The sequence below is a fragment of the Geotrypetes seraphini genome, chromosome 1 (assembly GCF_902459505.1).
Source record: "Geotrypetes seraphini chromosome 1, aGeoSer1.1, whole genome shotgun sequence".
NCBI lineage: Eukaryota > Metazoa > Chordata > Amphibia > Gymnophiona > Dermophiidae > Geotrypetes > Geotrypetes seraphini.
Genome location: NC_047084.1, coordinates 525551789 through 525579097, shown reverse-complemented (window position 1 = coordinate 525579097; position 27309 = coordinate 525551789). Strand labels below are relative to the sequence as shown.

At 40.8% G+C, this 27309-nt stretch overlaps 1 protein-coding gene across 1 annotated transcript in view; it reads right to left on the bottom strand.

Annotated features, from left to right (window-relative positions):
• The window catches only part of CEP120 (centrosomal protein 120), a 247075-nt gene that overhangs the window by 47807 nt on the left and 171959 nt on the right, over positions 1-27309 (bottom strand). The window contains exons 14-17 of the mRNA XM_033929005.1: positions 25044-25133; positions 24664-24756; positions 23685-23846; positions 11076-11198 (exon numbers count right to left, since the gene is read on the bottom strand). Coding sequence (XP_033784896.1) covers positions 11076-11198; positions 23685-23846; positions 24664-24756; positions 25044-25133 — 468 coding nt within the window. The remainder of the gene's footprint in view (positions 1-11075; positions 11199-23684; positions 23847-24663; positions 24757-25043; positions 25134-27309) is intronic.

The window sequence follows — 27309 nt, the reverse complement described above, 5'->3', positions numbered from 1 at the left end:
ATTTCCAGGGCCTGTTATGTTATGGCTCCATCTTGTTCCAGACATTAAACCAAAATATTTTGTTTTATGAAGGAAAAATATGTACTCTGTGTGCTATCTTTGCTGTGTCACAGGTTACTAAAGGATCTCTATTATTCAGCTACAATATAAGTGTCTTTTAAAGTCTTAACTAAAAGTGTATCTAATACATATTAGTTAAGGGGGGCATATTAGTAATGCCCCCCCTTATATTTTGCGTAATACAATTATCACCATCAGCTTCCCCCATTTGATTCAGGGGATGAATCACACCAGCATCCCTGCATCAAGGCAGGGTACAGTACTCTATATGAACAACCTTACAACAATTTTCTTTGCAGCATCAGTGCAAGCGGTGTTGACACCTTTGTCAATGTCAATGTAGGTTGAGCATTGGGCCTCGGATTTCCTGCCATGCTTGAGGTCGATGCTGAAACAAAGTTTATTGCACTGAATTTGTCAGGCTTTGAGTGATCTCTTTTGCATTCACAGAGTTCACAACAAATGTCCTGATCTTCAGGACCTAGACAATGAACACATTAATTGTGGGAGTCAGAGCCTTAAATGGTCCACTTATGTTGAGTACATTTCTTGAAGCCGTTTGGCACCCTCTGACATGGAGGAGAAAATGGCTAATACAAAAGTCAAATTGACTGAAATTAACTAAACTCAAAGAAAATACTGGAAAATGATGAAAATGAAGAATAGAATGATAAAACAATAATGGGAAGGCATAAAAAGATTTCAAAGTTAGACATGATTTAATAATAACTTTATTCTTCTATACCGCCATAGTCGTGAGACTTCTAGGCAGTTCATATTGAAGAGAGCTGGACAATCAGCGAGTTACAAAAATGCAGATAGTCAGAGAATTACAGTATGCAGAATCTTAAAAGGCAGCGAATTACAATATACAGATTGCTAAAAATTGTTAAAAAATTTCAGACTTATACGCAGGAGTGGACATATTTGAAATATTAGAATGTTATTCGTGCCTCCATTGGCAGCCAGTGTAGCAGTCTGTAGTAGGGGTTAACATGGTCGCTTTTTTTCAATCCAAATATCAAGCGGACCGCTGTGTTCTGAACAATTCTAAAGTTTCCTCACTGGTTTTTTGGGGTATACCCATATAAACGATATTGCAATGGTCCAGTGTAGAAAGCACTAGCGATTGTACTAGTAATCTAAATGATAATGGGTCAAAGTAGTTTTTGATGGTCTTTAACTTCCATAATGTCAGGAAACACTTTTACCACTATGTTCGTGTGTTCAACCATTGTCAAATGTGTGTCTAATGTGACTCCCAATATTTTTATTTGAGACGGAGTCAGCATGGGTTCAGCTGAGGGAGATCTTGCCTCACCAATTTCTATCAAGTGGTCTTCCCTCCTTTCTATATAGTCTCTTGCTACCGTACTCTCCACAAAGAACGCTATGTTTAGTCTCTTGGTACCGTACTTGCCATAAAGAACGCTACGTTCTTTACAACAGTAGTTATTAGATGTTCCCTCTTTTTGAAAATTCTTCCTTGACTTTCATAGAAATTATTTTCTCTCTGTCATGGCTCCTACTCTCTGGAACTCTCTGCCTCTATCTTCGCTTAGAAAAATAATTTGTGACCTATAAAGGTGCAATTAAAGGCATACTACTTTTCCGTGGCTTTCTGTTCTTAATCTCCTCACTTTGCAAATATAGCAGGCAAAATTTACATACACTGGCATTCCTGAAAATTTTTCATTTCACTTAGTGTGGGCAGAAAGAATTCAATTTTTTTTTACATTCCTAACCACATCGTTCGTTCTTTCCCTCTCCCCAACCTATTCTTTTTTTTGTTGTTTTATTGTTACAGTACCTACCAATTCCTTCCTTTCCTGATGTTTCTATGGTTGTCTTACTGTTTCTCCAAATTTCATGTTTTGTCTATTTTTTTTCCTACCCATTTTATTTTTTATTCTTGTTTTTAAAATTCTTTTTACATTTTATTGTAAACTGCTTAGATTTATCTTGGTTTTATATTTGCAGTATATTAAATAAATTGAACTTGAACTGGTTGATGTAGTGTATTTAGATTTTTAGAAAGCTTTAAGTTCCTCACGAGAGACTCCTGAGAAAATTAAAGTCATGGAATAGGTTGCAAAGTTCAGTTGTGGATTAGGAATTGGTTATTGGATAGAAAACAGAGAGTAGGGTTAAATGGTCATTTTTCTCAATGGAGGAGAGTAAACAGTGTTATTCAACTTATTTATAAATGATCTGGAAATTGGAACGACAAGCGAGGTGATTAAATTTGCAGATGATACTAGACTGTTCAAAGCTGATAAAATGCACACGGATTATGAAAAATTGCAGGCAGACCTTAGGAAACTGAAGACTGGGCCTCCAAGTGGCAGATGAAATTTAGGGCTCCTTTAACAAAGCCGCACTAGGGCCTTAATGCGCGGAATAGCGAACGCTAGATTGTTGCATGTGCTAGTCGCTGCCGCCTCCTTTTGAGCAGGTGGTAGATTTCCGGCTAGCGTGCGCTAATCCGGTGCATGCGATAAAACCTCTAGCGCGGCTTTGTAAAAAGACTCCTTAATGTGGACAAATGCAAAGTGATGCACATTAGGAAGAATAACCTGAATCACATTTACCGGATACTAGGGCCACCTTGGGGGTTAGCGCCCAAGAAAAGGATCTGTGTGTCATCGTAGACAATATGATGAACCGTTCCATCCAATGTGCGGCGGTGGCCAAAAAAGCAAACAGGGTGCTAGGAATTATTTAAAAAGGAACAGTTATAACAAGACTAAGAATGTTATAATGCCCCTGTATCGCTCCATAGTGTTCAATTCTGGTCTCCTTATCTCAATAAAAATATAGTGCCGCTAGAAAAGGTTCAAAGAAAAGCAACCAAGCTGATAAAGGGGACGGAACTAGTCCTCGTATGAGGAAACACTAAAAAGGTTAGGGCTCTTCAGCTTGGAAAAGAGACAACTGAGGGGAGATATGATTGAAGTCTATAAAATACTGAGTGGAGTAGAACTGGTACAAGTGGATTGATTTTTCACTCCATCAAAAATTACAAAGACTAGCGGACACGTAAAGTTTCAGGGAAATACTTTTAAAACCAATAGGAGGAAATTTTTTTTCACTCAGAGAATAGTTAAGCTCTGGAACACACTGCCAGAGATTGTGGTAAGAACAGATAGCGTAGCTGGTTTTAAGAAAGGTTTGGACAATTTCCTGGAGGAAAAGTCCATAGTCTGTTATTGAGAAAGACATGGGGGAAGCCACTGCTTGCCCTGGATTGGTAGCATGGAATATTGCTACTCCTTGGGTTTTGGCCAGGTATTAGTGACCTGGATTGGCCACCGTGAGTACTAGGCTTGATGGACCATTGGTCTGACCCAGTAAGACTATTCTTTTTTTTTCTTAGTTCATGAAAATTTTATTAAATTTTTGGTAAGAAAACATGAAAAATACATATGACATCATTTCAAGATTATACAATACAAATTATGAAAGTAAAATACGTCACAATGCCTCTGTAGAATTGAGGACGAGAAGGGAAGGGAAAGAAAGAAATAAAGGAATAGGGGAAGGAATAAGCAAAGCTTGAAATCATGAGAATAGTACTAAAGAATCGATAACATCTATATGTCATATGTATAGCATACAATGTTACTACTTCTAAAAATTACAAGGAGAGCAGCTCCATCTGAACCATGCAGTTGCATAATTTGTCAATTAAATAACCTTTGTTCAAGAGACCCAAGGCTGAGGAGAAATCAATGGGTATTAAGAGTAAGGCAATTTAGCAAATTCTAACAGCGGGGCAACATTCTATCAAACTTTTTCAGTGATTGAGTCCTTTCTGCTGCGATATGTTCAAATCTAACAGTTATGCAAACTGAGTTCCACCACTCAGCGTACTCCATTGCTTCCAAGTTTTTCCAATTGGAAAGAATAAGCTTTATGGCTATGAGGATTAGTAGATGCATCAGATGTTCTGATTCCTCAGTTAATGACATTGAAGATCCATGCCCCCCCCCCCCGCAATAATGATGGCCTATGTCAATGGGGAAGTCACCTGAATCAGAGAACAAATGTCCTTCTACACCCTGTTCCAGAAGATCTGAAACAATGGGAAGTCAAATAACATGTGGCAGAGCGTACCCCTTGAGAAACCACAGGACTAACAGTTGGCACATCTGTTGGGGCTGAGTTTGGATAATCGACTGGGAGTCCAGTAGGCCCTGTGGAGCAAGAAAAAGCATGTTTGAAGAAAAGAAGCAGCCCTGTACACTAAGGATGTACGAGTCCACAACATTTGCCAATCCTCTACTTTCACGTCTAATTGTAACTCATCATTCCAGCGAGATTCAGCGTCTTGTGGTCTCAATGTTTTTTTTAAGCCTTATTACCTTGTACCACTGAGACGCTTCTTTTCGTTTACAAGCAAAAGACAGACAAAGAGTGAAAACATCCGGTGTATTATCTAGCACTGAATTAGAGTGGAGAAGTCCTTGTATGACATGTTTGAGTTGAATACTTTGATATTGTCTAGTAGCTGACAATCCTGTGGTATTGCATAGGGTGTCAAATGGAGTCACTCCATTCGCATCACGAAGATGTTTCATCTGCCAGATGCTAGCTCTTTCCCATTGTGTCCAATCAATCATATGTTTTTGTATTCTAATTGAGTCATTTCTCCATATTGGAGAGTAGTGTGTGCCAAGCCAGAGGCAGTTAAGTAGGCAGTCAATCTGTTTAAAGACCGTTCTCATAGCTAACAATATGTGATCCTTGCCAAGTTCATTATTGGGCGGTTCCATGAAGGGGAGACACTGCAAAGAATAAGGGTGGTGTCGATCCTTTTCAAAAGGAAGCCATACAATATTGTCCGATGAAAGTGTGTCGTAAAGTATCCAGTGGGAACCCTGACGTAGAAGGAAAGCGCAATGATAGTCAAAATAATCAGGAAAGTTGACTCCACCATCTTTCTTACAGCATTTCAATTTTTTAAGTGCAACCCGGGGAGTACTGTTATTCCAAAGATACTGAGATAGACGTGTCAATTTTTTTTATACAAAGATGGATGCAGTACATCGGCAACATGCTTAAGGTATATATAATCTTTGGAATTAAAACCATTTTGATAGCCTCTAAGCGCCCCCACAACAATAATCTTAATGGGGTCCATTTAGAAATTTGATCTTTAATAAGCTGAAGTATGTGAGTAGTGCAATGCTCCATAGTTGAATCAATGGTGTTACCAAAGTTAATACCCAGGTGTTTGATTTTTTTATCAGACCACTGAAAATTATGATGCTTAACCTCAAATTGATGAACCAGGGAATTTAGAGGCATAAGTTTAGTCTTAGTGTTATTGAGTTTTTAGCCCAATATGCTGGAATAGGCCTTTATGGTTGATAACAATTCAGGCAACGAGTCTGGATTTGTATATATGAACACATCGTCTGCGTAAGCTGAAAACTTTACTTCTGTGTTGCCACACTGAGCACCTTTGATGTTGACATTATTACGTATGGAATGAAGGAACAGGCTCAAGTGCTAGATTGCAAAGGAGCGGTGATAACGGACAACCTTGCTATGTGCCTCTCGTGGGGTGAAATGAGGCAGAGGCATTACATTAGTAGTAGGAGCCATATAAAGCACTTTAATCATAGCCATGAAGGAATGGTCAAATTCAAACCACTTTAAAGCAGAGAAAAGATACTGTCATTTAACAAGGTTGAATGCTTTTTCAGCGTCCAGAGCCAATGCCAAAAGAGGAGATTTGATGTTATTTGCATGTTGAATTATGTTCGCAAACATCGTGTCGTGATGGCAGTTTGTGAAGTGGCCTGCTTAGCTTCCACTGCATCCATCCATCCGGTCAGTTGAGTAAGTTCCAGCTTCAGGGAAGCCAGCTCATTCTGGATCTCCGAGGTATCGTCTTTCATCTCGTTGACAGTATCTCTCATGGCGCAGATCTCAGTGATAAGCATTTGTATGGAGTTTGGATCCGTTTTGTCCTCTGTCGACTTCTGAGGAGATGCAAACTTTGGTTTGTGGTGTTTACCTACTTTAGAGCTCGCCATCTGATAGTACAGACCTTCAGACAAGTACACGAACTGAATTAATATTGTCAATAGACAATTTCTGAGGAGATGCAAACTTTGGTTTGTGGTGTTTACCTACTTTAGAGCTCGCCATCTGATAGTACAGACCTTCAGACAAGTACACGAACTGAATTAATATTGTCAATAGACAATAACAATGATGATTTTATCGATTTTTGGCTGTAATTACTGGAGCCCTTAAATCACGCTACCATTCCTTATCGTGCCTTCTAGCATTCCCCAGTAAGGCTATTCCTATGTTTCGAGGAAATACTGAAGACACAGCTTCTTGGCTCTGCAGAAAACTTAGAACTGATTGTCCCATGAGCTGATGTCAGGTAGGAAGGCACCAGCATGCACGCAGTATGGGCACTGCCTAAAGAATTAAAGTGACAGTGCACTTGGCAGTGTCCTTACCAGGTTACGTGGATGGCTTCACCCACGTGTGAAAATATGCCTGCTTGTTCTCGGAGAAACCTATGTACAGAGAAGTGCAGAAATCTAACTGTGAAAGTATTATCACCTGTACTAATATCCTATAATGATCTATTAAAATATAGGCATGAATAAGTTACAACTGTAAGTCTAAAAAATGCCTTCTGACCCAGTGAATTAACATGAGAACGCATACTCAACAAAGAATCGAGCAACACACCTAAAACTTTTGATTCTCTATCCACTTTCAAAGATCAACCAGATTTGATTCCCAAATGTATTCCTCTGGTAGAAGGTGTAAGTTCAAACCATGGTCACTGAATAATGCCACTAAAAACTGATGACTGGCAACCTTATCCAGATAACAATTTCTACTATACAGATAAGGGCTTTTAAATATCTGACCAAACCTGTTTTTAGTGCATGATGTAGCCTCACAATCTTTATACAAATTGAATTTTTAAAAAAGTTTAAAGCATTATTTCAACTACCATGCATTATAAAAAAATGATTTCTCTAGAAGATAACCCCATCCTCTGCACACACGATACACACCACTCATGATGGCACTACAGAAGTACAAGTCCTCTATGAGATATATTGCAATATTACATTTACAACTTTTCCACCAAAGCTATGCAATTCCCAGAGATTATAGGAATATTTGTCATAGTAGCATACAGTATTACCTCAAGTTAAGATAAATAAGGACAACTTTTTTTCCAGCTAAAAGAACTTAGTGGTACAAAACTCATCCCCTAGTGAGTCACATTCACAATGAGCCAAGATTTTTATGAGGTCATTTTAAAATTTAAAATGTTTTATGCTTTAAAATGTCAGCACTCACTAATTTTTACTGTGCAGATTTTTTTTTTTAAAATATGATGCAAAATACAAACATGAGGATCAAGAAAAGAAACATTGACCTTTCTTGAACTTGTAGAATGGCACTCTCTATATAAATACTTCAAGGACTCATTAGCATGATTGATTTAAAAAAAAAAAATCTCTCCTTCATTCCCCCTCACTTAAAGCAGTCTCCTCTCTCAAGAACTGTGCCTCCTAGTTTGTTTCTGCATGTCCTTTTCTGCCATTATTTGATGGATAGGTAAGGAAAGTTCAACATACTCACCATGACAATAAAATAATAAGTGATAACAGGATAGATGAGCTACAGTGGCTACCTTCTCAAATTATTTAAAATCACTAGAATGACTTGCTTTTAACTATTTGCTTTAAATAAGCAGAAGGGACATGCTAGGGTTAACAAGCATTAACAATTGTAAAAAGCCCATACCACTTGCAGTTTTGAATGTGCAACAAGATCACATATCTTCTACTATTTATGGTCATCATTAATGACTTTTACTGTATTTCCACTCCACTTATTTCAAATAGGCAAAAGACCAGAAAGATTAGGTTCTTACCTTGATAATCTTCTTTCTTGTAGATGTATCTAGTGGTCCTGAACGCTAGGATTTTGCATCTGAACATGCAAGTTGCTTGCAGAATGCTGTCAATCATCTTTTGAACTCTGCCTTGTTCAGGGAGCTGCTCCTGCCCCCTCAGCTTGTACCAAAACATCGAGTGGCATTGTAATGGCAGACACACCCAGAAGGAGTGAAAAGGGGAAAAATCCCTGACACTACAATTCTATTCTGCTCTGTAACCAACTATCCATTAACATTATAACATTCAAGTAACTGATCAAAACAGATACTAAAACTGTGTGCAACCAGCATTAAACTTATATTGAAGCCATAGCTGCTATCAAGCAGACAAACCAGACTTTACTTTCTTGAGCGTTTTCCTTTTTTTTTTTTTTTTTAAATATCCTCTCAGTTCATCTAAGCAGAGAATTCTCCAAATTTAGACTGATCTTAAGGCAAAATGCAGGCGAAGTCTCCTGTCAGGGTGCAGACTAGACCAGGGCTGCCCAAGTCCGGTCCTCAAGATCTACTGGAACGCCAGGTTTTCAGGTTATCCACAATGAATATGCATGAGAGAGATTTGCCTGCACTACCTTCTTGGTATGCAAATCTCTCTCATGTACGTTCATTGGGGATATCCTGAAAATCTGGCCTGCCAGTAGATCTCGAGGACCGGACTTGGGCAGCCCTGCACTAGACAAACAAAAAGAAAAGGGACTTACCAAAGCAGCCCCAGAAATGTCAAAACAGAGGACCTGAAAGTGGCACCTTTCCTGAATGCAATGTCCACCCTATAGAACCTGGTAAAGATATGAGGTATAGACCAAGTACCAGTTCTACAGATTTTCTCAGGCAAAATTACCCAAATCTCCACCCAGAGATGGTGACTTTTCTAGTGGAGTGCACTTTCCAATGCAATTGGCAGCTGCTTACTATAGCTCACATATCCCCATATATTCACCTGGAAGTCGAAGCTGTAAACGCTGGCATCCCTTTCTTAGCATAACAGATCAGAGCAAAAAGGTGATCTGATACACAATATTCATTGGTAACTTCGAGATACCAGAGAAGAACTTGCTTGACATCCAACATGTGCAATGCTTTCTCCTTGACCCCATAGGGTGAAAAGCGGGCAAATGGACTTTCTGATAAATGCAGAATGCCGAGATTACTTTCAGTAAGAAGGATGGAACTGTTGGCAAGAACAGCCCTGCTTCTGTAATCTTAAGAAATGGTTCCCTGCACGACAGAGCTTGCTATTCAGAAACTCATCTCACTGCTGTAATTACTACTAAGAACACCGTCTTGACTGTAAAATCCAGAAGGGAAGCTTGCTGAAAGGGCTTATATGGAGCCCTACTGAGACCTTGTAATACGACGTTAAGAATCCAGGGAGGGAAAGGGAGACAATGGAGAGTGCAACCAAAAAACTTCTTTAATTAACCAGGTGACATCTGGATAAGAAGCCAGAAAGCCACTTCTCCCACAAAGCTTGGAATAGATGAGTCCTCCAAAATCCTAGGTTGTATACTAGACTCCACTCTAACCATGGAACCCCATATATCTAGTCTCTGAAAGAAATCCCTCTACACCCTAAGACAATTAAGACTAATCAGACCTTATTTTCACCAATACCACTTTGCCTTAATCGTACAACTGATGATCCTACCACAACTGGACTACTGTAACTCCATCTATATGGGAATCAACACTGCTCTAATTCACAAACTGCAACTTATCCAAAACACTGCCGTAAGACTTATCTTCAACCTGAGAAAATACGACTCAGTCACAACCTTTATCAAACAGATACACTGGCTACCTATCCCATTACGAATAACATTCAAAATATCTTGCATCATTCACTGCATACTTTATGGAAACTCTCCAGTCCCACTCATCCAGCTCTTCTCAATAGCATGGTCTACTTCCTGCAGAACCTTCAACCGGATGCTACTAAATCTCCCAACCACTAAAGATCTTCACTAAAAACTAATTTTCCACTCCGTGCTTACCTTTCTAGGAGTCAAAACTTGGAATGGCCTTACAGAAAGAACCAGAACTGAACCTTGTCACATCATCTTCCAAAGAAAACTGAAAGCCCATCTGTTCGATACTTAATCTCCTTTACCCTCTCCTCTCTCCCTTTCCCCTTCCTCTTCTCTCCCCACTTTTTCTCTCCCTTTCCTCTCCCTCCTACCTAGCCACCTCCTCGTTCTCCTTTACCCTCTCCTCTCTCCCCTCTTTTCTCTCTCTCCTTCCTATCCACTTCCTCTCTCTCCCTCCTCTTACCTCTCTTTACAGTTGCCTTGAGCCTGTATAGGTATGAGCGATGCACAAATAGAAGATTAGATTAGATTGTGCTGCTATAAAGTGAGGGCTCCTACTCCCCAATGGCTGAGAGACCCCTCTTGGACGGAGGGGCAAACAGAGGCTTGATCATCATTACCCCCCAATTGCTTGAATGGTGAACGGGGGGAAAGATAGTCAACCGGGCCCGGGATGCTTGGACGGTGGCTCAGGCCAAGCGGGAATAGAGCATTCGCTTGAACAACGTGCCTACTCATATGCAGTGGTGAACAGACCCCAGCTTGGCCCCTGCTTGGTATGATGGTGTGCCCTCCCGGGGGGGGGGGGGGGGTTGTTAGATAAAAAGTTCAGGGTAAGTTGAAGAATTGTTATTTAGCAGGTTATTGTTACTTGAACATTGTTACTCATAAGAATAATTGGATATGTTTGTTAAATAATGTGAATTGTGTTGTAACCATGCTGCGGCCAAATAAACTTCCTTAGCGGAATTTAAGAATTCAGTTATGGACTTGGACTCTGATTTACAGGGGCAGGGGTGGGGGAGAGAAGGATAGTTATCAGGGACCTGACTGAGGCCTCCTTCCATCTTTGTGACTACCCACAGGTTCAGGAATAAAGTGCCTGTCGCACTAGAAACCACTTTGGATTTTATTCTTGAGACAATATTAAATAAATAGAACATTAATATTGGAATCAGAAATTTTTGAGAAGCAGTTAAAGTCTAGAATATAAATGCTAATTAGTATGATTTGAACTTAGAAATAGACCAAGGTACCTTTTCTAATGTAAGAAGATTTATTTCAGATTGGAGTTGAATTTCTGGTTTGCTGCTTTGCTGTTCCTTGTGCTGCTGGAATTCCTTTTCCAAGAGTTTAAATCTTTGCTCTGCATCATTAAGCTAGTGACAAAGAAATAGGGAAGCAAACCAAATGTATATGTTACAGCTAAACTTTATAAAAGGTTTGAAAAAATAATTCTACAGTTACCTATAAGAGAAGCTACGAAAGTAAAAGCATTAGAAGAAACTCTCAAATTTCTACTAATCAACTGATATACCACAGATAAAGCATTTAGGAAGAACAGAAGAAACAGAAAAGGATTTTGGTTAAAAAAACAAAATGATTTGACTTTTTCCTATTGGCATGAGGAGGATAAAAAATGCAGAAACGCAAGTCTTCACAAAATGTCTTTGATATGACAGTTTAAATTTTAGAGATTTCCATCCAGTCCCTACACTATCAAGTTAGTACATGGTATGGCTCTGAAAAGGCTATGGCATATCTATAAAATGCTCATTATTGACTCAGTTTTTCAAGTAGAATTTGTTTAGGAATGTCTGAAAGAGGAAATGAATAATGCTTTGTACAGCCAAAATGATTTAAAAGGTTGAAGCAGAAGGATTTCTCTGACTAATGGCTTAATGCTGTATACCTCTGGCCCTATGGTATTACTTGATAAGTTGCAGGGAAAATAAAAACATAGAGGGGAGATTATGAACAAGTAACTGAATTTGAGAACAATTTACAGGCAATTATAGATGGACATTTTTTGAGAGATTTAAATCTATTGATATATGGTTATGTTTACTTCATTGCACAAATCAGCCAGTCTTTTCTCCTGATCTCTTCAAATTCAAGAAGAAACTATGAACTTTAAACATTTAAATGAGTGTAGGAGTAGGCTCTATGCTTGTATTTTGTATCTCCAACCACATTCAACACTCATTACTAAAATGGAAAAATGTATAATTTATTATTTGGGTCTTTTTCATTTTGCTTTCATGCATAAAATGTGTCTATATTCCCTAACTCCTCATGAGAAGTTTGTTTGTTGCCTCAACAGTGAATTTGATCTAACGAAACAAGTTTCCTTCAATTCAGATACTCAAACATGTAAATTTTGTTTTAATACAAAGCAGGGATTAGCCCTACCACTAGGCAAATTCTGTGTCTGTCCAGAGTGGTGACACCAATGCCACAGTCAGGATGTCTACTGAAGATTCATCATGGTTAGCAAAGTTCCTGAGCATCCATGCATGCTCAAGACCTGCCTGGTCCCACCTTCTTGAACAAGCTCTAAAACTCAAGGCCCTATGCCAGCCATTATGAGTCTTTTGTAGGTTCACTGCATACTGCATCAGTGTCAAAGAAAAATAAGCTGCTGAATACCTTGGGGGGGGGGGGTGATAGGAGAGGTAGAGGAGGAGAGATGTTGGACAACTTGAGGGTGGGGGGAAGAATGCAGGTTAGAAAAAAAAAAAAAAAGATGCTGGATATCTCAGGGAGTGAAGGTAGGGATGGAGAAATGTTAGGAATGCCTTGAGCTTCCTTTGCTGGGGATGGGAGGAAGCATGGCTGAAGCAGTTAAAAGTTCACCTACTGTTTCAGATAGCCTTGCCTTTATGTTTAAATCTGTTTTATTGAATTTTCAAAATATACCAGTGTACAGAACAAAAGCTAAACAATAAACAATGCACACACTTCCCCCCCAGAACCCACCCCCCTCCTCCCCCCCTCCCCCCTCCCCTCCCATAGAAGAACAGTCACAGCAATAAACCACCAGTCAATGTCAGTATCAGTCCAGGAAACGCGTCCGCACTGAGGGTGACATAGTAGAACAAAAAGGCCTCCAACATTGAAGAAATAAGACACCCCGCTTAGAGTGAAGATCAGAAATTGCCTGACGCTCATAGCCCGCCATGTACATCATCTGTGTCCGCCAGTGAGAAACTGTCGGTGTTTGCGGGGACAACCAACATTGCAATATAGTTTTTATACCAATAAAGATGGCTCGGCGTACAAAGGCAGACATACCCGGTCGAACCGGTACTAGAGAGAACTTTAAGGTAAAAAGAAAAGTGACTGTGGGAGTCCATGAGCAGTTCCAAAGAGACCGGGTCAACATACCAATGCGCCTCCAGTAGGCCCTTATGCCAGGGCATATCCAGAACATGTGTCCAAGAGTAGCCCTAGGAGCATGGCACTTGGGACAGCTCGCAGAGGAACTAAGACGTGCTCTATGGGCGCGCACAGGAGCAAAGTAGGCTCGCACCAAAAATTTGTAATATCGTTCTCTCTCCGCCGCAGCAACCGAAACAGTGGATCCCAACTGAAAACTCCGCTTTAACATAGGTGCGGTCACTGAAACTTGCAGATCTAGAGTCCACAATCGTGCTAAGGCAGCATAGTCCAGCTCCCCGGCCAGTTTTTGAAGAAAACGATGATGTGATCGAAGCGAGATGGGCTCCTGAGTAGTTAAGCCAAAAGATTCAGATAGCTTGTCCTGCACATCTTCAGTTAACGCTTGTTTAGGAAGAGACTGTACATAATGTAAAAGTTGACCATAACATAACCAATCTTTGTTAGTTACTAGGTGGGAGTCCATCAGCCACTGGAAATGTTGTAATGTACCATCTGGTTTCAAAATTTGAGACAGATAAAACACCCCGTTCCGCCTCCACGAGGAGGAGGCGCCCCAACTTAAGCCTGGAGAGAAATCCCCATTACCCATAACGGGCAGACACGGCGATACATCAAACCGAATATGCAATTGGGTACATATTTGTTTCCAGATTCTGCGCACTGGAAATAAAAGGAAATCCCCATAACGTTGGGTACGTACAGGCAAACAGGGAGTATGTATAAGATAACTAAAGTGAAATGGGGCATATGCAAGGCATTCGACCTCGGCCGCTGAAAAATGGGAAGTCCCACAAAACCAGTCATTCAGATGACGGAGTTGACAAGCAACATTCATTCGTCCTAAATGTAATAACCCCAGACCCCCTTGAGCTAAGGGCAAAGAGAGAGTTGTAAGTGAAATCCTGGAACGTGTACCACCCCATAAGTAGTTTGAAAGTGTTTTATGTAACACCCGAAGGTGTCGACGCTGCAATAGTAAAGGTAAAGTCTGTAAGAGGTATAGCCACTGGGGAATAATCATCATATTATATAGGGCTATTTTACCCATCAGGGATAGAGGATATGACCGCCAGGCTCGAAGCCTCTGTCCCGTACGCGTTAGTAATGGTGTAACGTTAAGCGCATATAACTGAGATAAGTCTTGTGGGATCAGCACCCCAAGGTAGCGTAAAGGTGCAGAAGCCCATTCTAATGGGAAGGGCCCAATCCAAGAGGTACGGACCCGCCCCTGCAGAGGGAGAACTAAGGATTTTTGTCTGTTTAAAGTGAGACCAGAAAAAATGTGAAATTCGTCCAAGATCTCAAGTGCCCGAGGTATTGATTGTTGAGGCTGAGCCAATGTCAACAAGAGATCGTCGGCAAAAGCCAAGACCCGAAGTTGGTGGGAGCCCTCAGGGAGTCCCACCAAAACATCGTCTCTTTGAAATGTTCGTATCAGAGGTTCTAGGTATAACAGAAATAATAAAGGAGATAATGGGCATCCCTGTCGGGTTCCTCTACCTACCGGAAAGGGCTGCGTAAAGATCCCATTAACTAATATGGACGCCTTAGGGGAAGCGTACAAGGCCTGCAATGCGGATAAAAACCATCCTCCAATGCCCACATGTTCCAAGACCCTAAAAAGATAAGGCCAAAGAACCTGGTCAAAGGCCTTGGCCGCATCGAGACTGACCAGAACACCCATGGTATCTGCCGCTTGCGCCCTTGACATTGCCAACAAGGCCCGACGGACGTTAAGGACCGAATGACGACCCTGAACAAATCCCACCTGTGCTGGAGAAATAATATGAGGTAGGAGGGGTGTCAATCGATTAGCCAGTAAACGTGACATAATTTTTATATCCACATTAATTAGAGAAATCGGTCTATATGACTCGACCTCATCTTTAGGTTTATTTGGTTTAGGGAGAAGAGTAATAGTGGCCGTGTTGGCATAAACCGGGAATGTACCTGTTTGCATGGCCTCTTCATAATATCTCATCAATGGGTCACATAACTGGGGTGACAGTTGCTTGTAAAATTCGGTTGAAAATCCGTCCGGGCCCGGGGCAGTATACGCACGCAAGTTCTTGATCGCTTTATTGAATTTCTATGGCCTGTATGGGTCTATTTAAAGCATCTCGTTGCCGATCAGTAAAGCGAGGTAGACCCGCATCTTCCAGATAGTCTGAAACTTCTGGACCACGATAGGGGCCCGGCTCCGAATAAAAAGTGGAGAAATGCCGGTAAAACGCTTCGGCTATATCTATTGGTTTAGTGGAATGACCAGCCGGACCCCATCGGATCTTTGAAATATATCTAGACTCCTGCCAATTTTTAGTTAAGGATGCCAACATCCGACCTGGCTTATTCCCATAACGGTAAAATTTGTATTTACGATAAATAAGGGAACGTTTATAGCGATCATGAAGTAACTCATTTAAAGAGATCTGTGCCAAGTGGAGTTCTTCCCGCAACACTGCTGTAGGAGCACTAAGATAGGCCGCCTTCAGAGAGGAGCACTGATGCTCTAACCTAATAATGTCGGCCGATATGCGTTTGTTCCTTGCCGCCACATAAGCAATGATTGCACCTCTAAGAACCGCCTTAGCGGCCTCCCAAAATATACCAGGGTTTAAGCGATGTTGGGCATTAGTGAGCAAGTAGTCCTCCCAGCTATTTCGTAAATATTCCCAAAAAGCCGGGTCATCTTGAAGATAGGCTGGGAAGCGCCACCTGCGTGTACCTAAAGGAGATAGTGACCAAGCCATATCAACCCATATAGGGCAATGGTCAGAAATCTCGAGCGGTCCGATAACTGCCTCTGAAATTTGTGGAAACACGGATTCAGGAACCAAAATATAATCTAACCGGGAGAAGGACCCATGGGCACGAGATTGATGTGTATAATCCCGCTCCATTGGGTGTAAAAGGCGCCAGGGGTCTATCAAACCCAAAGATTTACAAAGAAATGGGATGCCCTTGGTCAGTGTGGAGGAAGAAGACACCTCGGACGTAGAACGGTCAAGTGTCACGTTCATCACCTGATTAAAATCTCCCGCTACTACCACAGGTATCGATGAGTCTTGAAGCCCCAGAGATATCAGTGAGTCAAAAAATTCTTGGGAGTAGGTATTGGGCCCATATACATTCAGCAGCCGGAAGTCCGTGCCCTGCAATGAGATATGTACAAGCTGATATCTGCCCGAGGGGTCTACTGAAATTGGTGTAATAGAGCATTGTAAGCCTTTGCGTACTAATAAACAAACTCCCGCCCGTTTTCCAGAGGAGGACGCAGAATATACAGAACCCACCCAACCCCTCCTCAATTTCTGATGTTCTTCCTGAGATAATTTGGTTTCTTGTAGGCAGGCCAGGTCCGCCCGATGGTGTTTTATCTGTCTCAAAAGTTTAGATCGTTTCACCGGAGAAGTGATGCCAGACACATTCCAGGAAAGAATACGGAGGGAATGATCACCCAGGTTCAAAGCACAGGCCGTTAGAGACAAAATAGAGCATGTGTAGAACACCTGGGTGCCCAGCCCCACCCAAGTGTCTTGAAGCATCCTGGACATAGAAAATAACAAGCATAATTCTTAAATAGAATATCAAACAACTAACATTCAAAAGCCATGACCTTTGTGTAGCAATCTGTTCCCCACCCAACAACCCTCCCTCTCCCCAACCCCATTTACACCCAAAAACATAGCCCCCTAGGAGCATGCTAGAGGTCCATGATGACACCCTACAGGACCCCACCCCTCCAATTAACAATAAACATTTTCAAATTCAAGCTTTGTAAACAAACTGTGAGGAATCCACGGAACGGTCAGTCTTTCAAATTTCTATAATAAAGCCTGCCTGCATCGTGTACAAGGTCTGCAGTTTTTGCTTTGTTTGTTTCAAACTTCTATCTCCATATCTCCATATTGCTCAAATAGGTATCACGGAGGCTCTGATGAAGAGTGCAGATTTTTATTAATATAGTCCGCTGCTTCAGCAGCCACCGTGAACAAATGCCATGATCCCTCATGCTGAATCTTCAGAATCGCAGGATATATGAATTGGAAACGTTGTTTAGCTTCCACCAATTTAGTGCATAGAGGATAGAAGGCTTTCCGGCGTTCTGTAAGGGCAGCTGAGTAATCCTGACTAATCCGAATAGTAGTGCCCCGGAATTTTAGGGCATCTCTTTTAGCACGGTATTGCCTCAAAATGTCCATTTTGTGCCTGTAGTTTAGAAATTTAACCAGCACAACCCTGGGCCTGGAATCCCTAGCAGGGCGGGCTCCCAGGCGATGGGCACGTTCCAGGCAGAGAGGGCCCAAGGATGCTATATCAGGAAACTCCAGTTCCAGCCAGCCCTCCAACTCAGCCAGCAGCTGGGCGTCCGGGATAGTTTCAGGGATACCTAAGAATCTAAGGTTCCCCCGGCGCGAACGGTTCTCTAGGTCGTCGAGTTTTGCTGCCTGCATCTGAACCGTTTCCTGGAGGGCTGCTAAATCCATCTCGTGAGAGTTGATGGTGTCCTCAGCAGTAGATACCCGTTGTTCCAGCTCAGTTGTTCGCTCAGCCGTGTCGGTGAGCAGTTGTTCTAAACGGGTCATTTGGACTGTTATTGTTTCCAACTGTGGACCCAGAACCTGTGCCACCGCCACTTTAATATCATTGATCGCCGCAGCTGTGAACTCCGACACAGCAGTGCCGGGTGCGGCCGCCATTTTTACCGTGCTGGTGCTCGTTCGTTCCTTGTCCTTTCGAGCCGGCTTCATACGCGCTGTGTCTTGGGAGCGCGTCAAATAACGTTCCATATGATTTAACTCAGCAGATGATTTATCTGCAGCGCCGACCCGATCGCCAAAAAAGCCTCAAAGCTGGCTATAGGAGGAGCGGGGTCCCGGAGCGGATCGGAAACGTGTCCTCACCCGCTCATAGCGTCACGTGACCTCCTAGCCTTGCCTTTAAATACTGCCTGTCACGGATATGTGCCTCTTTCTTGGCACACAAACCTTGTGAAGATGTCAAGACAGTGAGTCTCTCTTCCTTCAAATATGTTTATTTAGTTTCCCATTTTCCCTCGGCATCCTTTTACTTACTTCTTTTGTTTGTTTATATTGCTTTTTACAGAACTGACACAGTTTCCTGTACCATAATGCGTTTGGTATGTGCACTGCTCAGTTTCTTTGTTGAACGGCTTCATTTGTGTCTTTTATTATTTGCCTGGAATATAGCACACAGCACCTGTGTCATCCTTTGTGCACTACTTTCTAGTTACTTCAATCTCCCTATGGCGTGTACTTGTTTCTGCTAGTGGCAAGATTACACATCTTTTACTACCAATTTTTATCTATCATTGTTTTAGAAGTCATTTTTTATATTGTGGTTTTATGGTGCATTTATTCTTTGATGTTTTTCTAGTTCTGTTTTATTTATTTATTTTTTCATGTGGTTTTTGGTTCTTAATGATATGAAAAGTTTTTAAAGTCTCACAATGTTTTATGTTAGACTTATATCTGTATTATGGATTTTATGCAATTTTGTATTTACATGTTTTTATTTTATTTTCAGTTGTCTGTATATCCCTTGAAGTTTACAGTGCCAAAACTGGGATCCTAGTTGGGACCTGAGTTTCCATACTTTGCCTTTTTTTCTGTGTGTTACAATTTAAGGCAAGGACTCTTCTGTTTTTTTTTTTGTCTCTCAGATAGCCTTGCGTCAGCCCTGATACAAAGCAGTTATGTAAAATAAGCCATACTGTCCTTTTCCAGTGGTAATAAACTGCAAAGGTTTTTTCCTACATTATCATATGCTGTTACAGCCAGTTATTTTGGAAAACTGAAGTATTTCAAAAGACCAAGTAAAAAAACATACGTAATTGATGATCCTGCACTCTCCTTATCAAAAGGATAGCATAAACAATCCTTTATGCCTGGGAAGAGAAGTTCTCAACTAAAAACACAGTTCCTCATGCAGCAGAAGTGGCTTTGAAGGGAGATCCTGAAAGTAGTACCCATTACAAGACTATCATCTATGGAACAGTTTCCAGAGATCAGAGCATACCCTAAAAAAAACGAGGCGGTGTAATGCATCAAGATAATGGCAATGGACATATTTCAAGTCAGATCTTCCTGAGAACAAGGCAGAAGTTAAAATCTGCTCAGTTACTATGTGTGAAAAGAAGTAGCATAGTGGTTATGACTATCAGACTGAGAACCAAGAAAGCCAGGTTTCAAATCTCAACTTCTACACCCCCCAGGACCTTGAACACATTACTTTAACCTTCACTGCCTCAATTACAAAAATGCCTATAAATCTTTTAGGGCAGGGAAATATGTAATGGGTCCAGTCATGACACTCCCCCTCTGGAAAATGTACAATATAGATGTATAAATAATGGCACTAAATCTAAGAGAAAAACATGTCTAAACACAGGACTCAAATTCAGAATCCCTTCTTTTGTCCATTGATATGTAATACAGATCACACTGAGCAAATACAGTAGAAAATTATTTACAATATATAAAATGTAAAAATGAAAATAGAAACATGATGGCAGATAAAGGCCAAATGGCCTATCTAGTCTGCCCATCTGCAGTAACCATTATTTCTTTCTCTAAGAGATCTCATGTGCCTATCCCATGCTTTCTGGAATACAGACAGTCTCTGTCTCCACCACTTCTTCCAGGAGACTATTCCACGCATCTACCACCCTTTCTGTAAAAAAAAAGTATTTCCTTAGATTACTCCGGAGCCTATTACCTCTTAACTTCATCCTATGCCCTCTCATTCCAGAGCTTCCTTTCAAATGAACGACTCAACTCATGTGCATTTACATTATGTAGGTATTTAAACATCTCTATCATATCTCCCCTCTCCCACCTTTCCTCCAAAGTATACAGATTGAGATCTTTAAGTCTGTCCCCATATGACTTATAATGAAGACTAACACACCATTTTAGTAGCCTTCCTCTGGACTGACTTCATCCTTTTTATATTTTTTTTGAAGGTGCGGCCTCTAGAATTGTACACAATATTCTAAATGAGGTCTCACCAGAGTCTTATACAGGAGCATCAGTACCTCCTTTTTCCTACTGGCCATACCTCTTTCTATGTACCCTAGCATCCTTCTAGCTTTCACCGTCAGCTTTTCAACCTGTTTGGCCACCTTAAGATCATCACATACACTCACATCCAAGTCCTGCTCTTCTGTCGTGCACATAAGTTCTTCATCCCCTAAACTGTACTATTTCCTTGGGCTTTTGCAGCCCAAATGCATTAACCTAGCATTTTTTTAGCATTAAATTTTAGCTGCAAAATTTCAGACCATTCTTCAAGCTTTGCCAGGTCTTTCTTCATGTTATTCACACCATTTAGCGTGTCTACTCTATTGCAGATTTTGGTATCACCTACAACAGGGGTGTCAAAGTCCCTCCTCAAGGGCCACAATGCAGTCAGGTTTTCAAGATTTCCCCAATGAATATGCATGAGATCCATTTGCGTGCACTACTTTCATTGTATGCTAATAGATCTTATGCATATTCATTGGGGAAATCCTGAAAACCTGACTGGATTGCGGCCCTCAAGGAGGGACTTTGACACCCCTGATCTACAAAGAGGCAAATCTTACCCGACAGCTCTGCAGCAATATCATTTATAAAAGTGTTAAAAAAAAAGAACAGGCCAAATAACAGAACCTTGAGGCACACCACTGGTAACATACCTTTCCTCAGAGCGATGTCCATTGATCACTACCCTCTGTCTTCCACTCAACCAGTTCTTGACCCAGCCTGTCACTTTGGGACCCATCCAGAGGACACTCAAGTTTATTTATTAGACAAGTGCGTGGAACACTGTCAAAAGCTTTGCTAAAATCTAAATACACCACATCTAGCACACTATCCAATTCTCTGGTCATCCAGTCAAAGAAATAGATCAGATTTGTCTGACAAGACCTACTTCTAGTGAATCCATGTTGCCTCTGGTCCTGTAATCCACAGGTTTCCAGAAACTTCACCATTCTCTGTTTTAAAAAGTGTTTCCATTAATTTGCTTACCACAGAAGTCAGACTTACTGGCCTGTAATTACCTACTTCTTCCTTACTTCCACTTCTGTGTACACATCTGTCTTTCTCCAGTCCTCCGGTACCACTTCCGACTCTAGAGGTCAATTAGCGGAGACACCAGAACATCCCTAAGTTCCTTTAGCACCCTCGGATTTACACCATCCAGCCCCATCGCTTTGTTTACTTTTATTTTAGCTAGCTCCTCAAGAACACAGCCCTCTGAAAATTGATCAGGGTCTACCACTCCTCCATCCCTATTCATGTTTGTCTTCTGTGGTCTCGCTCCTAACACCTCAGCCGTGAACGCAGTACAGAAATATTTGTTAAGCAATTCAGCCTTTTCTTTATCAGCTTCTACATATTTCTCTCCTTCACCTTTGAGTCTCACAATGCCACTTTTGCAATTTTTCTTATCACTGATATATCTAAAAAATGTCTTCTCTCTCCATTATAACGTGTCGGCTCTTTTTTCTTCCATCTGCATCTTTGCTTTCCTGACTACATGACCAGCCTCTCTTAACTTTTCCAGATAGTTCTGCTTGTTTTTCTCTTTCCGTGATCTTTTGTAGTTTATGAATGCTAACCTCTTATTCCTTACCTTCTCAGCTACTATTTTTGAGAACCAAAGCAGCCTTCTTTTCCTCTTACTTTCACTTAATTGCCTCACAAAAAGGTTTATCGCTCTTACAATTACTCCACTGCATTTCCACTCCTTCCAGACATTCCCATCCAGACAATTCCTTGACATAATCCCCCATCTTAATATTAAACTGTACCATGCAGTGATCACTGGATGCCAAATGATCACCCACTATAACATCAGAAACATTTTCCTTATTTGTAAGCACTAAGTCCAGTATGACCCCTTCGCGCATTGGTTCCATTATCAAATGCTGGAAAAGTTCTCCTTGTAGAGAATCCAGGATCTCCCTACTTCTAGAAGGCCATGCAATAGGGATACCCCAAACAACATCCAGCATGTTAAAATCACCTATTTTAGTAAAACATCTTCTTTTTTTAGATATATTCTGAACATCTACTATTAAATCTCTGTCCACTTCTTCCATCTGTGAAGGAGGCCTGTATATCACACCAATGTAAATATATTTGCCATTCCCTCTTTCCAAATTGATCCAAAGTGCCTCTTCCTTGCCCTTCAGATCCTGCAATTTTGTGGCTTTAATATGATCTTGAATATATAATGCTACTCCCCCTCTTTTTCTTCCTACCATGTCTTTCCTGAACAGATCATAGCCCGGTATAACTACATCCCAGTCATGGTTCTCTGTGAACCACGTCTCCATGATCGCCACTATAGCCAACTCATCTTCTTCCATCACAGCTTCTAGATCCAGAATCTTGTTTCCCATACTTCAAGCATTAGTATATATTGCTTTCCAGATATTGCCCCCTTTTCCCATCCGTGTAGAAGTATTCAGTGAAAGAGAAAGCGAGAAAAGGAAGTCATTATCCACCAATCAAATCCCAGTGTTCACCCAGCATGACAAAGCACCTCATCAAACATTTAACTAAAGAAACAGGCTTTTAATCCTGTCTTAAATTTTAATAAAAGATGGTTCCTTTTGAAGATAAGAGGGAATGGAGTTCCAAAGGGAATGGGTTAAAAAATAAAATGTGTGTGATGCACATATTCCAGGTAGGCAGTAGATGGAGAAATCACCATAAAATCCTCATGCTGGAAGCAAAGGAATTTGGTAGACATGTAAGGAATGTATTTATTAAACAGATATCAGGTGTTAATTAATTAAGAACTCCGAATATAATGAGAATTTTAAATTTTATTCAGTAAAGGCCTTATTCTATAAAAGGTGCCTAAAATTTAGGCCATCAAATAGTGTTGCACGTAAGTGTGTTTCTATAAAAGTTAGGCACACTTACGTGCAACACTACTTGGCAGCATAATTTTTAGGCACCATTTATAGAATCAGGCCTTTATTGAATAAAATTTAAAGAATTGTACTTAAAGTAGGCTTAGATACACCATATTTATGCCAGGGGTTTCTTGGCCTCAATGAGTGTGCCTGTCCAAAACAGGTGCCTACATGACAAATACGCCCATAATCTGCCCTCTAACCATGCCTACGTCCTGGTAGGTGCCTTGGACTAGATGCCTACCTCAAAGTGGTAGGCGTCTACCATCCAATTAAGTGCAATTTACATTAATTTTGAGGTGCTAATTTTTAATTATTGTTGATTACGCCTTTCAAATAATTAATGTGTACCAATCTAGGTATCTATCTTTAGCTGTCATGTATAGCTTCAGGGCCTAAGTGACTGCTAGCCAATGCTTCCAAGAAAGGAGTGGTGATACATGATTAAAATTTACTCGTATGCCCTGTCCTGAGCAAAGTATTTTGATATAATTCCTTCTGTGAAAATGAGCATTTATCCTTCACTTACTTGCTGCTGTAAGTGAAGTTTGTACTCTTCCAATTGTTTGATTTTTGATCTTTCCATCTCTACTTGGTGCGTACAGTCTTCTTTGACACGGCGCATAGTATCCTGTAGCTCCTGAAGGCCACGCTCATGCTCCATTTGCAATTCGGACTTTATTTTTTTGAGCTAGAATTTGAAAATAGTTGTTGCTGTCCAAAGTAATCACTATGCAAAATATTACAGATTAGCAAAATGATCCAGTAGCAGGTTCTAAGAGAACAGGGAAGTACTGTTCCTCAATTTAAACAAAAATATCTAAAATAGCATTTAGAATAAAGGCGACATATCTACAATAAGGAATATTTTAATTTAGAGAGAAAGGGGACTGAAAAAGAATGGTGTCTTAATATGGGCTATATATAAACAATATAAAACAAACCTTTAAATTTACAAATATGACATCTGTACAACTACCCACACTTGTTCTTGCCTTTTGGAGACCCAGAATTCATGTTTTGTTTATTTGTTTGTTTGTTGTTTTTTTTGGGGGGGGCTAATAAGTCTAAGAAAAATAGGCCTAATTTATTGATTGCTGTTTTCCCCTATCTTGAGGCTTGGAAAGGGAGGGGGGAGGACATACTTTAGTACAAATCATGACTAATGTGTTTGCTGGCTATTTTCATTTTAAGAATATTTTAAGACTTATCGCATTTCAGCAAGTAGAAGACAGACACATGAATTACATACAACACTTAAAAACTGAATGGGTCATTAGGCTCAATGTAAAAACTAGAATAACTTAAGATTATTATTTTCAAATAGGAGCCTTCACAGTATTTTTTTTTCTGTTCTTAATGGAGTAATTCTCGGAGGTTCTGTTTCCCTCAAAGCCAAGAGAAACCACAGCAAAACCATAGCTAATAAGATTACTACCAGCACCCCCCCACACACACAAAAAAGAGAGAATTTCAATTTTTTTCTAATATAACTATTCGAACCTTACCTCTGTTTCAGCACTGACAAGCTGACGTTCACGTTTTTCCAAGTCTGACAATGTTTTCTGTAGCTGTTCTTCTAAAATACTATACTCTGCTACCTTAAAGAACAAATCAGTAGTTTATTAAAAAACTTTTATTGCTGGTTTAGACAACTGCACACTCAAATAGACATTCCATCTGAACGGCAGTCAGTATAGATTGTAATGTTAGCTGTGGAAGCAATAAAAAAATAGGAATCCTTTAACTAAAAGGATGCTACTAATCCCTTAATGCTCAGTTAATGTGTAAGAACAAGTTACCACACAAATGCATTAAAGCGCTCTGTAGTATTTTGCCTGCCTGCACACATTAAACCACGCAGTACTATTTACAAATCATTTTTTACCTTTTTCTTTACTAGGGCCTCCCTCTCTCTGTCTCTTCTTTTCCACTCTTCTGCCAGGGCCTGCATATGAGCCAACTCTCTTCTTTTAAGCTGTCAAATTGAAAATATTTTATAAAATAGAATAACTAGGCAACTTTTTTTTTTGGGGGGGGGGGGGGGAGACAAAGCAAATCTTTATTTATATGTGAAATTAAGTTTGTATTTTGATATTGAATCAATCCTGTGCTATCATCATGTCTAATTAGGAATGGCTACAATGGCTCTGATACACTGTTTACTATGAAATTGCTTAAATGATAAAAGTATAATTGCTGCAACAATGTTAAGGAGATCACATGTCTTTTACATTAAATTCAACAGTCTTAATGAGTCTCATCCTTAATGAGTCAACATCCTTAATGAGTCTGCAAACATAAGAATTGCCACTACTGGGTCAGACCGGTGGTCCATCGTGCCCAGCAGTCCACTCAAAGACCAGTGCTCTAAATGAGTCCAGCCTCATCTGCGTACGTTCTAGTTTAGCAGGAACTTGTCCAACTTTATCTTGTAACCCTGGAAGGTTTTTTTCCCCTATAACAGAGCGTTCCAGTTTTCTACCACTTTCTGGGTGAAGAAGAACATCCTTACGTTTGTATGGAATCTATCCCCTTTTAACTTTAGAAAGTGCCGTCTCGTTCTCCCAGTAGCAAATGTTCTCTAATGACTGCAGGATATTTACTCTCACAGGTGGATGACATCATCCATGGAGCACTGGTACAGACACTGCCCAGCGTTACCTTCTATAAGCTTCGACAGGCCATCCACATGGTATGCCATGCCTTCCTGACTGTCTGATTCACACAGGACCTACATTTGTATAAAAAGTAGAGAATTAAACTCCAAGGTGAGATGGGAGGGTATGTGAGAACATATAAGACTAAGAGGGAAGAACTATCAAGGCCCAAAAAATGGAATGTTGAGAAAAATGACCCTAGAATTCTAAAGACAGGTGTTTTTAAAGGCTGCTTGATATAATTTTTGATGCGCTGCCTACTAATGACAATACTGATGATAGTTCTGAGGAGGAACATTAGAATGAAGCAGCGTAAAATGTTTAAAAATATGGACCTTGATCTTTTTTCCCCTTTGAGCCTTCATATGCCCTGCTGTCCTTGGAGAACACCTACTACAGATGAGTAATGTCGCTTTTTCCAAGTGCAAGCAAGACATTATATACTCATGTGTATAAATACATAAGCTACCAGACTCGCTGAAAATAATAACTGACAATAGGGACTTGCAAAAGCAAGGCCAACCAGAACCATTAACTGATGTAAAAGTCCCTGTTGTGAAAGCACATCCTGGAACAGAAAGGAATGGATAAGAGTTGGATTCTAGACTCCAACTAAATTCTACAGGATTCTTTAATCAAACCGGCTGTCAAGTCGGGAATTTTGCTTGAGGCAATAAAGAGATGTGAATATGTGGACTGAAGACCACATAGCAGCTCTACAAATCTCCTTGATGGAGATTGATCTCAAGTTGGGTGTTGACATCATTATGGCTCTGACATTGTGAACTGTGACATGATCCTCCAGATTCAGCCCAGCCTGGGCATAAGTGAAAGAGATTGGATAAAGTGTATTTGCTGATACCATGGCTAGAGGCACAATGCCACATCCTGATTGCTTCCAGACACAAGGGGTAGGATCCCATGCCACCCCATGTGATAAAGTAAACCTGATTGTTTGGTTCAACAGCCGACCTCTGAAAGTCTTTATCTAATATAATAAAATGCTAGGCCGCATGCGCACTAAAAAAAATGTGTTCCCTGATCTGTCGGTTTTTTTTTAGTGCACATGCGCGGGTTGTACGTCACCAAACTCGGCAACGCAAGCCATGTCCGCCGTCGGCCTCGAGCTCCTGGGGGCCGGCGGCTCGAGTCGCCCAGCCGGTGCTGAGTCCCCCCCACTCCCACTTCAGCTGGCACGGACGGTTTGAGAATGAGGGAGAGAACAACGCAGCCAGACGGACCGCGGGAAGGGAAAGGGGGGGAGGGTTTCGAGGGAGCCGGCTGGCCGCATAAATTATTTTAATTTGAAATCTGCCGCCATCGCCGCAACTCCTCTCTCATCTTCCGACATAATATAAGTGCAGCTCATGAGAGGAGCCGCGGCGGCGGCTTTGAAAACGGCTCCCTTAGTTCGCTGCATTTTTTTTTTAAGTTTAAAACTGCCGCCGTGGCTCCTCTCACGATCCCGGCCTGTGTCAGAGAAGGCTTCCGACG